General features: G+C 51.2%; 1 protein-coding gene and 1 non-coding gene across 3 annotated transcripts; both read left to right on the top strand.

Annotated features, from left to right (window-relative positions):
• The first annotated feature begins 3,282 nt into the window (after nucleotides 1-3,282).
• Nucleotides 3,283-12,783, top strand: ARL10 (ADP ribosylation factor like GTPase 10). 2 transcript variants are annotated; one of them, XM_003354188.5, is made up of 4 exons: nucleotides 3,283-3,539; nucleotides 4,176-4,377; nucleotides 7,442-7,617; nucleotides 9,314-12,783. In XM_003354188.5, exons 1-4 carry the CDS (start codon nucleotides 3,357-3,359, stop codon nucleotides 9,485-9,487), a joined length of 735 nt encoding a protein of 244 aa, XP_003354236.1. In that variant the 5' UTR covers nucleotides 3,283-3,356; the 3' UTR covers nucleotides 9,488-12,783. The 2 variants fall into 2 exon arrangements, with proteins under 2 accessions (XP_003354236.1, XP_084869913.1); XM_085013787.1 differs by having other exon boundaries at nucleotides 4,176-4,485.
• On the top strand, nucleotides 6,703-6,780 carry MIR1271 (microRNA mir-1271). The gene has a single exon (NR_049180.1). It is a non-coding gene; the product is annotated as a microRNA mir-1271 (primary transcript).
• Nucleotides 12,784-14,463: the final 1,680 nt, after the last annotated feature.

Genomic DNA, 14,463 nt, shown 5'->3' with positions numbered 1-14,463 from the left:
AAGAAAGAAAGAAAATTTTCTAAAAAAGCATGAAGAAAGCATAGATTTTTTACATAGTGTTCCAGTACACACACACACATATACACACACACGCGCGCGCGTAAAATTTCAAACAGACAAGTAACAAGGACCCGTTGTAGAGCACAGGGAAATCTCAATAGTGTATTGGTCTATATGGGCAAAAAATCTGAAAAGGAATGCATATATGTACAACTATTTTGCTGTACACCTGAAACTAACATAACTTTGTAAGTCAACAATACACCAACAAAAATTTTTAAAAAGAGCATGATTTTATAGGGTAAAGAAAATTTCATGAAAAGGTGTTATTTTTCACTCTATTCTATTCTTACATATTTGCTACCTAGCACATTGATTTCATTATTTACTAATGGTCTTGAACTCGTTGGAAACACAGGACGGGAGTCATGCTTTTACTCTGCATTGCTAAGAATCACTCCATCCCAGAGGAGTGATTTCTTTGAAAAGGGAGTTGGGGAGAAGGCAGTAGGTATGTCCAACCCAGCTGCTTCTAGGCTCTTTTCCTGCCCTGCCCATCTGCAGAGAGAGTGGGTCAGGATGCTCTCTGACTGTGAGGAAGGGCCTGGCCCTGTTAGGTCAGCACGTTTCTGTTCTCACTTCCCTTTCTGACTGTTTGGTAGCTCTGTTACTATTCTTTTTGTTTGTTTGTTTTTGTTTTTGGCTGTTCAGGGCATATAGAAGTTCCCAGGCCAGGGGTTGAATCAGAGCTGCAGCTGCACACACCACAACCACAGCCACAGCAACGTGGGATCCAAGACACATCTGCAACCTACACCACAGCTCACGGCAATGCCAGGTCCTTAACCCACTGAGCAAGGCCAGGGATCAAACCCGTGTCCTCAAGGATACTAGTTGGGTTTGTTACCACTAAGCCACAAGGGGAACTCCACTGTTCATTATGAACAATAAGAATGAGGAGTTCCCGTCCTGGCTCAGCAGAAATGAATCCGACTAGGATCCATGAAGACACAGGTTCAATCCCTGGCCTTGCTCAGTGGGTTAAGGATCCAGTGTAGGTACAGACGCAGTTTGGATCTGACACTGCTGTGGCTGTGGTGTAAGCCAGGGGCTACAGCACCAATTCAACCCCTAGTCTGGGAACCTCTATATGCTGAGGGTGCGACCCTAAAAAGACAAAAAAAAAAAAAAAAGGATAAGAATGATGTTCTTAATATCAGTCCTGCCCTTGCTTGCTGTGTTGTGTCACTGACCTGGTGGGTAGTCCATCTGCTTCAAGGGAAAAGTATTAGCAAGTCTATCTTGGCCCCACATCTAAGCCACTTTCTCCAATCTAGCATTATTGAGGGGAAAAAATGACATTTTTCTCTCCATTTGTCTCCTTTGTCTTACTTCTCCACTAGTTCCAAACTTGGGGAGAAGACACATTCTTTATTAAACTGCTGTTATGGACAGAATACATATGCTAATGCCCTAACTCCTAATGTGGTAGTATTTTAAGGTGGGAGATAACTAAATTTAGATGAGATCAAGAGGATGCCCCCATCATGGGATCAGTGTCCATGTGAGAAGAGGAAGAAAGAGCAGAGCTCTCGCTCTGCCATGTGACGAAACAGTGAAAAGGTGGCTGTCTCTAAGCCACAAAGGTCCTAGCCAGAGTGAATCAGCTGACACTGTCATCTTTGGACTTCCTAGCCAACAGAACTGTGAGAAATAAACTCTGGTTGTTTTTCACCCAGTCTGTGGTATCTTGTTATAACAGCCCAAGGAGACTAAGACATCTGCTAAGATTTAACAGTGTTAAATGGTGCTAGGAGGTCAAACAAGATAAGAACTAAGATGCGGAGTTCCTGGTGTGGCTTAGCGGGTTAAGAATCCAACTAGAGGAGTTCCTGTCATGGCGCAGTGGTGAATGAATCCGACTAGGAACCATGAGGTTGCAGGTTCGATCCCTGGCCTTGCTCAGCGGGTTGAGGATCCAATGTTGCTGTGGGCTGTGGTGTAGGTCCCAGACGTGGCTCTGGAGTAGGCCAGTGGCCACAGCTTTGATTGGACCCCTAGCCTGGGAACCTCCATATGCCGCAGGAGCGGCCCTAAAAAAGGCAGAAAGACAAAAAAAAAAAAAAAAAGAATCCAACTAGAATCCATGAGGACGCAGGTATGATCCCTGGCCTCGTTCAGTGGGTTAAGGATCCCTCATTGCCATAAGCTAGGCATAGATCACAGATTTGGTTCAGCTGTGATCAGACCCCTATCCTGGGAACTTCCACATATCGAAGGTCGGGTCTTGAAAAGGAAGGGGAAAAAAAAAAAAAATATATATATATATATATATATATATACATATATATAACTAAGATACTATCAAAAGACTTACCAACAAGCAGTCTTGTTAGAGATCCTGGTGAGTACAGTTTCTCTGGGTGGGTGAGGCAAGGAATAGGAAAGGCACATTACCTGGAAGTTGGGCTGAAATTCGAAGGAGAGGTAGTAACCAAAGGCAAAGGAAACAGGAAAGATGGGAGCACACCTGTGGGTGACTAGAAAAATGCCCAAGGCCCCCCAGTATATAAGATGGCTTGGGGTGGTTTACAATAAAAATACACCCATTCAACCCACAGCCCCTCACAGGATCCTTCTCTTAAGCACCTCAGGCCCCATTTCTCCTGCTGCTTCTGGTGCGAGGCCTAGAAATTTTGGCAGTCACCAGGGGACACCCAGGACAAGTCAGGTCTAAATAGTGACTCCTGGCCCTGCCTGCTTCATCAGGACGCCAAGAGACCCCAAAAGAGCAAAACCCCCTGAGAGTTAGAAAGCAAACAAAGGAAGGTATACAGCACTAAGAGTCAGGGACCTGGGTTCCAGTCTGACCTCTGCCACTCCATAATAATTCCTCCCGCAAATCTTGAAGGATGCCCAGGAAACACATCGCTTGGGTTTGAATGCAGGCTGCACCAACGCACTATGGTATAACTTGGGCCTCGGTTTCCCCTTCAAAGACTCAATGTTTTAAGGGGTAACCTAGAACAGCTGTGAGATAACCCCTTGGCACACAGCAAGTACTCGCTAGATGCCAATATCACCGCCTCTTGTTCTGCCCAGGCACAGCCTCTCGCTCCACACCACACCTTGCAGAGTGGGCGGGAGGTCCCTGTGCTCCAGCCTGCGCCCCCGCTCCCGCCGCCGGGGCGCGGGCAGCCTGTCGCGACAGCGGTGGTGCATTGTGGGGCTTGTAGTGCGGGGCTGGCTTGGGTGGGTGGGCGCGGCCGCGGCAGTCGCAGCGGGGCCATCTTCGGCAGGCCGGCTGGCTCGGCCTGTGCAGCCGGCTCCCGCGCCCGCGCCCCTCGCCCGGCCCGATGGCGCCGCGGCAGCTGAGCCCCTTGGTGCTGGCGCTGGGCGGCGCGGCAGCCGTGCTCGGCTCGGTACTCTTCATCCTCTGGAAGACCTACTTCGGCCGCGGACGGGAGCGGCGTTGGGACGGAGGCGAGGCCTGGTGGGGCGCGGAGCCCGCCCGCCTTCCGGAGTGGGACGAGTGGGATGTGAGTGCCTGGAGGGGACCTGCGCCTCCGTGCATGCAGCCAAGGGGTGTGACCACCACCTTGCGGGTTGGGGGGATTGACGCCGCAGGCCTCGCGCGGGTGGGCGCTAGAGCGTCCCAGAACCGAGAAACCGACCGGCGTTTGGGGGTAATGTGTGGCGCTATCTTGAGCCGCCATAAGCCTTTGAGCTTCCTCGCTGGCGCCGGAGCGCGAGGGCGCGGCCCCGGAGCGCTGTCGAGCCCGCGCCCGGTCCAGCGCGCGCCTGCTCGGCGCCTGCGCAGTGCGCAAGACTCGGGGGATGTCGGGAAAAGCGACCCCGACCCTTGCCCCCGCCCTCGCTCCCTCCAGCCAGCGTCTCATTCGCTTGTTTCCCGGATTTTGTGGTTCCTGTGGCTGTGGGATGTAGGAATTGTCTGAGGCTCGTGGAGGAGGAGTTTGCTCGAGGCCATTGAGGGAAAGCCAGAAGAACGGGGTTTGGGATTCAGGACTCCATAGACAGCACTTGTCCTTCTGCACCAGAGCGGGCCTGGCTGCCACTTGAGGGCTTGGGGCGGGGGGGCGCTTTGGGCCTTCTGTCTACCCTGGGGAAGGGTCAGGCGGGAGGGTGTCGATCGCAGCCTGACACGTGCCCCACAGCCCGAGGACGAGGAGGACGAGGAGCCTGCGCTGGAGGAGTTGGAGCAGCGTGAGGTGCTGGTGCTGGGGCTGGATGGCTCTGGGAAGAGCACGTTCCTGCGCGTGCTGGCCGGGAAGCCACCGCTGGAAGGCCACATCCCCACCTGGGGCTTCAACTCTGTACGGCTGCCCACGAAGGACTTCGAGGTGGACCTGCTGGAGAGTGAGCAGATCCCCCTCCTCGCCCCCCCCCACCACGCACAAACACCGGCTCCCCATCATGTCAGCTGGACCCAAGCCAGGGATTTTATCCAAAAGCAGGACGCATTCGGTAGAAAATCCTTCCCATGTCTCCCTGGGGCCTAGGATACAGCCCAAACTCTGTATTCTGGCTCACCTATACTGCAGCCTATGTGCCTAACACTGAGATGTAACAGCTAAAGATTCCTGTATGCCAAGGGCTTGACAGACATTATTTTAAAAATCCTCCCAACAATTCCATAAAACCAGACACAGTTATTCTCCTCATTTTATATGTCGTACATGAGGAAACTGAAGCCCAGAAAGTTAAACAATTTATCCAAGCTCACGCAGCTCACCAGTCTGCTAATGCAGATTGTCTGGCTCTAGGCTCTGGATGTTAAGCATCATATATATATATTGCTTATTTCTGAAGGGTGCTTGCTGTTTTCTTATCTTCTGTGCTGTGCACGCACTGTTCCCCTAGTCTGGAAAGCCCTTCTTCTCTTGATAGACTACTGTTCATCCTTCAAGATTTAGGTCAGACCGATATCCTTGTGAAGCCTTTTATAACCTTCAGGCAGGTTAGGAGTTCCTCCTCTGGGCTCCCCTTCTGCTGCAGTGTCCACCACATACCAGACTGTCCCTGACTAAGCCTCTAGGGCACAGATAAATCTGATCCAGGAGTTCCCATTGTGGCTCAGTGGGAAAGAATCCGACCAGTGTTAATGAGGATTAATACTAGTTTGATCCCTGACCTTGGTCAGGGGGTTAACGATCTGGCATTGCCATGAGCTATGTAGGTCACAGACGTGGCTCGGATCCTGAGTTGTTTTAGCTCTGATAACGGCCAGCAGCTGCAGCTCTGATTTGACCCCTAGCCTGGGAACTTCCATATGCTGCAGGTGCAGCCCTAAAAAGAAAAAAAAATCCAATCCAACTCTAGCTCCTGGGGTCCAGCCCCAAGCAGGAACCTGGGAGAGCTTGTCAAGTGAGTGATCAGAGAGGGTCTAAGCAGCCGCCTGCCCACAAGTGTTAGGCTTGGGACCCCAGGAGGGGATAAGAGGGTACTGAGAGGGCAGCAGTACTTAACTCCTGTGTCTGGCCCGTCAGTGGGGAGGAAGGGGTAGACTCCCTGCCAGCCAAAGGACACAGACCATAAAGACCAGGTGAGTTTAGTTAAGTGCTGGGATCAGACTCTGAGGACCTGACTGTTGGCCTGAATGGGCCAAGTTCCTCTGGTCTCTGGGATTTGCCTGCTAGCCTCCCATGGCTGCTTCTTTCCTCCCTGATTGTAGTAGACACTGATATTCACCTGGGATCCAATCCTTTCAGCAAGCTTTCCCTGTCTCTACTGCTTGTGCCGGGGACACAGAAAAACCACCTGGGAGTTCTGCACTTGCAGCCCACTCTGGCTGACAGAGACTACATCCCCCTCTCTCAGGCTTGGAAGAAGGAGTTTGGGGGTTTTGTGGTATCCAGGGGTCTAACTAGTTAACACCCAAAGCTCAATAGGGTCACTCAACTCAGATTCAAACCCAGGACTCCCATTCAAGTCCCACAACCTTTACTTCTGCAGTGGTCTCCTGCCATGCTTGGCCTGGAGCCTGGCTGAGAGGGAGCCTTTTGTGGACCTTCAATCCATGTCATTAGCTAGTTCTGTCAGCTCTACCTGCCAGTAGATTCTGCATCTTGTCTGACAACTTCTCCCCACTTCCACCACTGCCTGATTGGTCCAAGCCACCAACACCTCTCAGTTCTACCACAGTCTCCTTGCTGGTCTTCCTGCTTCCACTTCTGTCCTCAGTGTTAGCCAGCAGTTATCTTTCAGAAACTCAAAGTAGATCATGTATGTCATCCTTGCTCAGGATGCTTCAGGGGCTCTCCACAGCCTCACTATGGCCTTACAGGTCCCGTGTGTCCAGCCCTGACCAGCCTTGCCGGTCGAGGCTTCTTCCTCTCCCCTTCTGGTGGCACCTCAACCACCCTGGCTGCCTTGTTTCTCGAACACATTGATCTTGCTCTGCCCACTGCCTGTGGTGATTTTCTCTGCCTCTTCTCATAACTAGTTCCTTATTATCCCAGACTTAGCTCACATGCCCCCACCTTAGACCACCCTCCCAGAGCACCCAGCCCAAAACCCCTAGCATATACCTAGCCCCTTACTGCCACTTTTGCTTTTTCTGTTTTATTTTCTTCCTTTGCAAAATGTGTTTGTGTGTTATTGCTATGTCGGTCCTGGTCACGGAGAGAGCTCCTTGAGAGCAGGGCCCCTGCCTTCCTTGCTCACCTCTGTATCCCCAGCACCTAGATCAGTGCTTGGCACCTAGTAAGCACTCAGTATATACTTGTTGAGTGCCTGCTATGTGCCAGGCATTGTGCTGAGGGCTTTGAGGGGATCCAGAGGTAAACAGCTCTAACTCTCAAAGAGCTTAGTGTCCACAAGAGCGAGAAGTATAACCAGAAACGCTGGGATGCAGGGTGACCAGTGGGGACTTTGCAGAGGGACAGAGGAACAGGAACGCAACCCAGGTTGGGGGTGCTACTTAGGCAGCCGCTTGGAGGCAGCATTGAGTGTGGTATTTCCAAGGAAGGGAAATGGGGCGACCAGTTGGAACTAGAGAAGCTGAATGGATGATGGCTGTGCATAAGCAGGGCAGGGAGTCTTGGCTGCTGACCACTGAACCAGGAGGAAGCTAGGAATTGGGAGGAGGCAAGGCAGCCCAGGAGAAAGAACCAGAGAGTTTATGAAATAGAGCACATACTATACATCAGCCCTATGAAAGGTACATTGCATATGGAACCCTTGAGGTTTGCTGCAACCTGTTAGGTAAGTTCAGTGAGTAGGAGACTGATGCTCAAAGGTAGTAATCTGTCCAGGTGTCAGACCTAGAGCTAAACCCAGGTCTTCTGGCTCTGGAACCTGTGGACTTTCCCTTGCTTCTGGCCAGTGGAGACTTGGGAAGCTGGAATTGGGGTGGGGTGAACTGTAGGTAGAGAGCCAGGGGCTCAGGGAGGCTCTGAGCTGGCCCCTGGCCTCTCCTCAGTCGGTGGCAGCCAGAATCTGCGCTTCTACTGGAAGGAGTTTGTGAATGAGGTGGACGTGCTGGTGTTCATGGTGGACTCTGCAGACCGGCTGCGGCTGCCCTGGGCCCGACAGGAGCTGCACAAGCTGCTGGACAAGGACCCTGACCTGCCTGTCGTCGTGGTGGCCAACAAGCAGGTGAGGGCCACAGGAGGCTGGCTCAGGCCGGTCGGGCTTGATCAACAAGTGCCTGGGTGGGGGTGGAGAGCACAGTGAGGGATTCAGGCCCAGCCCCGTGACCTGCAGTGCAGGGTGAGATACCGCCCCCCATCTCCGCTGCCTGTGCTGTCTCCTCATTCCTAATCCTCATCTTCTCTCCACCTTCCTCTTTGTTTCCCTGTTATCTGTCATCCTGGAGAAATGAGAAAAATAATTTTTAAGTATCTACTATATCCCCTTGAATAACATTGAATGACATTTCACATTATGTTTCTCTTATTCAACCCACAAGATAATTTCCATTTTACAGATGGGAGGAAATCTGAAGCTAGAGAGATTTTGTACACTTTGAAAAAAATAGTGAAAAACCAGTCAAATAAAACCTGCACCTCTTCCATTGCTATGTCCTTGTGATTTCTGACTCTAGAGATCAGAGAGCTACGGCTGGGAAGCAATAAGAAGCTGAATAGTTAATAACAACTAACACGATAATAATAATTAGTAATCATAGTTGATAATAACTGATATATTTACTGTGTGCTAACACCATGCTAAGCACCTAATAATCATGACCTCTCTCCAGTCCTACAAAAACCACATGATAGGCCTTGCTGTTAGTCCAGAGTCACAGCTGGTATGTGGCAAAGCCAGGACTTGAGCTCAGATCTTCCTCAGAGTGCCTGCTCTTAACCCTCAGCTATAACTCTCCTGGGTGCCAGAAAGCTGCCCTGGGCTCAGCTCCTCTCGGCATCACACAGTTGAGGTGCCTTTTGAAGTCAGGAGAGACTGCCACGGTGTAGAGTCCTGTCACATAGCCTGTGGCCTGTACTCACATTTCCAGCCTGGCTTAGAGAAAGGCTGTGTGTATCAGGACATAGTTGACAGTCATTTATAAATAGGGTAAGCATATGTCCTAGGCCACCTGGGACAGTCCACGTTTATGCCTGTGGCTCTGGTATAACTCTTAATAACACCCACTTTGAATCTCAGAAGTATCCCAGTTTGGACGATTAATCACATCCTCATCCTATACATAAACTACAATTTATAGTGATTTGGAACAACGTCTGAGGCCCTAGGATTCTATGAATTGCTCCAAGAAGAATCATTTTGATCTTGAACTTAAAATGTAACATCACCAGCCATGGTGTGTAGTGGCCTTTTTTTTTTTTTTTTTTTTTCTTCAGATTTCTAGGGGTCTAGGGGAGGTAAGGCCCTTGTCTGGAAGTGACCCAACTGTGAGATCTCTCTGCCACTGAGTTTATTAGGAAACTGAGCTTGGATTCTGATAAATATCATAAACTTGGACATCAAACCAACCTGGGTTTGTAGCCTGGCTCTGCCACTTATCACTGTTTCCTTGATGAGATGACTTCACCTCCCTGACTTGATTTCCTCATCACCTAAGTGTGGACTGTGAGAATGAATAAGATGTAGGTGCCTGTCCCAATGCCTGACTTCTAGGAAGTGCTGTTTCTTAGCACAGTGGCTGTGGGTAAGAATGACAGGGTGAAAAGAGGTTGGTAAAAAAGAAAAGTCAAAGATGAGGAAGAGAGTTTAGACCAAGGGGCCCACTGTTCCCCTGGGGAGCTGAAGAATAATTTACTTCATAGATGACAAGGGTGGGTTGTTGGGAAACACTGGCAGCTCTGACTGGGTCTCTGTTTCATCCCAGGATGTAAGTGAGGCCATGAGTATGGTGGAGCTGCAGCAGGAGCTGGGCCTGCAGGCTGTCAATAGCCAGCGGGAAGTTTTCCTCCTGGCTGCCAGCATTGCCCCTGCAGGATCCGGCTTTGAAAATCCTGGCACCGTGCACATCTGGAAACTGCTCCTGGAGCTTCTCTCCTAGGCTTCCACCCACCTGCTCACCAGCCAGCCCTGGGGCCCCCCATTCTGTCCCTCCTGCTTCTTCATCCCTGGCCTGGGTCTGGGGCATGGGCCATGTGGCAGCACATCCCTTCTCCTCCTCGTGTTCTCAAGAGCAGATCCTGGGCAAGGCCAAGAACCACCCAGAAGCCTTCTTGGTGAGGTCGCTTTGGAGGGAAACAGGGAGGGAGGTGAGGCAGAGCATGGGAGAGGACAGCGTCTCGCTTATTCGGGGCTGGGAGCGAATCCCACTTAAACCAGGGAAGGCAGCCGCCTCCTCTGACCTGTACAGTGAGCTGCTCAGCAGGCTCAGTTCTGCCTGCCCTAGGGGTTCCAGTGGTTGAGGACTGGTGTAGGTGTCCGAGGTACACCCAGTCGAGACTATTCCCTCCCGGTGACTTCACACCCCTCTTGTGGGGGCAGGTTGTGGGCAGTACGACCTGAGCTCTGGCCCCCAGCCCCACTCATCCTCCAGCCCAGCTGGCGAGTGGCCTTGTGCAGTCCCTGCCTCTTGGGCCCTGGGGCCCTCCTTTTAGAGAGAGATGATTTCTATGGTCTTTTCTAACTTGGAGATGCATTTCCCCTGAAGGAAAGAAGCATGAGGATAAATTTAGAGCTTACAAGGAGCTTTCTGAAACCTCCCTGCTTCCCCAAGGTTGAGGCCTCTTCTGACCAGAGTGAGTGGTATTCACCCCCTAATCAGAAAAACTGAAGCCTCCCCACCCCCCAAGTCTGGAGACAGAAGCTGCTGCTCTTACACTAACTGTGCCAATGCCCATGTTTACATAAGTCTGGGGAAGGAAGGAGCCCGCCTGTGTCCCTGGAGAGAAGACGGTCAGTGGAGCGGGATGTTGGCCTCCGAACTGCATTTCATTATTTATTTATTTATAAAAGGAACGGGCCAAAGTTTTAGGCTCTGTTTCTAGGTGCTGTTATCAAAACCCCAGATGATTGTCATAGAACATTTGGATCTTTGAGGAAAATAGCTGGAATCGTGAATGACAGTGTGATAAGCTACATGTGTCAACAGAGACAGAGCTCCAGCTCCCTTCCCCCTCTGTGGCTGTAATTGATGTCCTAACACTTTGCAACGACCCACGTGAACTTAAACTCCACCACTTGGTCCAGTTCGTCAAAGGGACACAACCTCTGTAGGTAACCAGTGACGCTGGGAGAGGCAAGCTCATCATGAAACCCAGGTGGAAAGAAATGAGAATTAATGGACCAGCCAACAGGGTAGCCTTGGGTACATCACTCAGCCTTTCTGGACCTGCTGATTCCCCAGCTAAGGCAGCGTGGGACAATTGCTGGTGTCCTCTCTGCTATACATTCCATGATTCCCGGTCCCAGTGATCAACCAGTTCAAGGACTGTCTGTGTATTGACACTTCTCTTTAGTGCAGGCAAAAGAAGGAGCCTTTTGTCTGTCAAGGGACCACTGAATAGTCAACAGCCACAATTGGGCTTTTTTTTTTTTTTTTTTTTTTTGAGGCCATAACCAACTCAGTTTGCCTTTTAATTGAGAATAGAGATTACGTGCCTTTGTTTCATTTGACATTTACTTGGTATATTTGAGTTCTATGCTGTGGCTGGTGCAAAAGGGGGTCCGGGTGGGAGGGTGTGGTGCGGGTGTCTCAGAATCATTCTTTGCAATTCTGATTAACTTTCTGCATTAAGTGATTGGACTGCTTTTATTTTAGACATTTCAGGAATGACTTGGGTTTTAGAGTCGCCTTTGAAACTTTGCTGACACTTCCTTTTGTCATTAGAGGGTTGAGAGACTTCTCTGTTCTCTGAACTCCAGTCCTTGAAAGTTACCTTTGGAACCAGCATTGCTGAGGGGGTACCCTTTTCTACTAATTAAGATCTGCCTTTGGCCTAATGAGTAGCATTATATAGTACAGTTTTTTTTAAATTCCCCACTGTGGGGAGGTGAACTCGAATAGAGTTTAACAGTATGTCCTGGAGCAACTTTCAGAGACCACTTGGAACTGACAGGTCTCAGTGCCACACCAGAGGACATAGAGCAGTTGAGGGGCCCTGAAAGTCCAGGGGGCCACTCCTCTGGCCCCTGTGCAGAGTGTATGGACCTTCTTTTGGCCTGTGGGTGTGCTCCTCTGGTGGGGCTGCTGGCCCAGTAGTCATCTGCTCTGGTTTCTACCAGGACCAGACTGGGCAGAGGAGGGGAGAGGCCTTTCTTCAGAACAGCTAACTGCCTGGCCTCGTGGTGCTCTTACCTGATTGTTCCTGAGGGTGATGTGTTTAGGAGCCTAGATAACTGCTCTGGGGAACTAGCCATTACCTAGAGCTATTTGTCTCAAAGTGAGGTTCCTGGCTAGCCTGGGTGACACTGTTCCCCCCACCACCCCAACTCTGCAGCTCCTCACCTACCTGAGCTTAGGACTGAGGAGCAAATGGCTGGGCAGCTCTCATACTCTAAAGTTAAAGACTCGAAGAGACCAGGGTGGGCGCTGACCACACAGTGCCCACTTCATGTGGGAAGGAGGCTTTTGCTTCTACTTGCTGGTGGAAACTGCCTGGTTCACTCACCCTGGCCCTGGGGGCTTCTGTTCTGAAGTTATTTAAATGAAGCTGTGGCTTCTGACCTGCTGCCCTCCCTTTGAGGAGAGGTCAATAGGGCCCAGAGCTTGGACATGTGGATGGCCTGAGCAAGAGGGCTCTTGAGGCTGCTGGGACCAGTACCCTGGAATGGCTGCCTATCCCAAGACCCCTCCTCTGGCACCTTTTGGTGCCCAGAACTGCCCGTTGTAAGCCTGTGTAGACACAGAGGTATCCAGCTGTAAGAACTGGGGAGGAGGTGAGGTCAGTGCCTCATGGCTTCCTGGTCCTCTGCAGGCAAGTTCTGATGAAAAATCCCACAACTCCAGCCTGTCTGCCTGAATGAAAATCTGTTTCCAGTTGCATTTGTTAAACATTGTGTTCTTAACGCTAGTTTAGTAGCAACTGCCAGCCCATGGAACCAGCTGCTGAAACTCGCCTGTGGTGTGGCCCTTGTGCAGCCACCCCAGACCTCCAACCTGGAAGGTCAGCTCACACATCCTCATCCTCAAGTCCTTCCTAGTCTCATGAAAAAGGGAACCTCCAATTTTTCCTGCGGCCTCCGGGAGATGGGCTCATTAAGGGACAAGGGGAAGATTTTCATCAAAGATCTGGAAGTCCTCGCCGTCCCAGCCCATGCCCTGCAAACCCGGACCCACAAACTGCATAAAATGGAGTGTTGGTGGCTGTTTGAGGTACACAATAAATGCCAAAAAATTCAGATATGGCTTCATGTGAATCCTGATTTTGAGAGGCGTGTGCTTGGTGCTTACAGCCTCAGTGATGGGCAGCTATGAAGAACGGTTCCAGAACCCTTCCTGTGACAGCTTGTTAAACAGCAAGTCCCAGTCCCCTGGCTCCTCAGTCCACACAGGGGTCAGGGGCTCAGGATCACCAGCTTTGACCTAACTCAGTACTTTGGGGGAGGTCATGTAGCTGACGGGGCCAGAGCCAGGCTGTGGAAACGGGAACGAGGAGGTCTTTTGACTGCCTCAGTGCCAGAGGCCAGAATGGAGGCCACGCCATTCCACCATACCCCCCTAGCGCCTGCCTTTGCACTGGGCTCGGATTCCCAGACAAGTTCCTAGCAACCAAGCCAGGCTGGTAGGGGATGTCAAGCTATTTGACTGTGATAGGTACCACTACAGGAAGTCTGGGGTGTGGGGACTCCAGGACACTTAATAGCCAGGAGGCGGGGGAGAGTGGGAGGGAAAGCTTCATAAAGCTGGCACCCAAACTGGGTGAAGAAACAAGGTAAGGGCCCACCCTGGTCAAGGTCTGAATTTGGAATGCTGTGAAGGACAGGATTTATGCCAAATCACTAGGGCCCTCAGGAGCCTTGCTGCAGACTCCAACCTGAAGGCTGTGCTCTTGGCCACAGTGGCCAGTCACTGCTGGAGTCAGCAGGCCGGGCCCGTTAGGGAAGCTTCTGTCCAGTTTCCAGCCTGCCTTAACAGCGTGGGACAGGTGAGCTGCCTTCAGGGGCCAAAGTCAGCCCGTGAAGCCAAAGTTAGCAAGCCAAAAGTCTAAGCTGAGTCGTCAGATGACTTCAAGCCCCACTTTTTAACACTTCTCAAGCTTCAGGGCTCTACGTGAAATGTTTTATGTAATAATAAGTCTTTCTTTTTCTTGCTTTTTTTTTTTTTAGGACTGCACCTGCAGCATATGGAGGTTCCCAGGCTAGGGGTCAAATGGGAGCTGCAGCTGCTGGCCTACACCACAGCCACAGCACCACAGTATCCGAGCCCCGTCTTCAACCTACACCACAGCTCACAGCAACACCAGATCCTTAACCCACTGAGTGAGGCCAGGGAGCGAACCCACAACCTCATGGTTCCTAGTCGGATTCGTTTCTGCTGCACCATGACGGGAATGCCACAAAGCCCTTCTTTTCAAAAACATTAAGGAGGAGATTTTATGTGCTTTAAGGAGAAACTATAGGAACAAGACTTTTGTATTAACTGCTCAGGATGAAGTATCAGAATGAGAAAATGCCCAGTGACCGCCCCTTGTCTGTGATCCTGCTATGTGCTGGTCGTGCCACTGAATCAGGAAGGCTGGCCCCACGGAATGGCCAAGCAGCATGTAGCCCAGTGCTTGGCACAGCACAGTGGTATTCAGCAGTCCACCAGATGGTCTCAGAAAGCAGGTTTGGGGGCTCAGAGTCCCTTCAAGAAAGATAAGCAGCCAGGGCTGGTCACTTGAAGGCAGACCAGGAGGCAGCTGTACAGCTCCTCACCCTCTGGCACTGAGCCACAGCTGGGCCATGAAGACAGGTCCAGCCTGGAGGGGAGCTAGCAATGGCAATGCAGGCCCCTTGCCAGCAGCCGGGGGCTGCCAGCAGGCTTCTGTAGAAGCATTAGTGGAACTGCTTGCAGGAAACCACGGCACAGAAGAGGGA

This window comes from Sus scrofa, chromosome 2 (genome assembly GCF_054392235.1).
Source record: "Sus scrofa isolate SSC_HxYL_T2T_F1_AM1 chromosome 2, Sscrofa_HxYL_maternal_Yorkshire_Landrace_v2.0, whole genome shotgun sequence".
NCBI lineage: Eukaryota > Metazoa > Chordata > Mammalia > Artiodactyla > Suidae > Sus > Sus scrofa.
The sequence above is the reverse complement of the archived record's forward strand: the minus strand, read 5'-3'. Positions and strand labels throughout refer to the sequence as shown.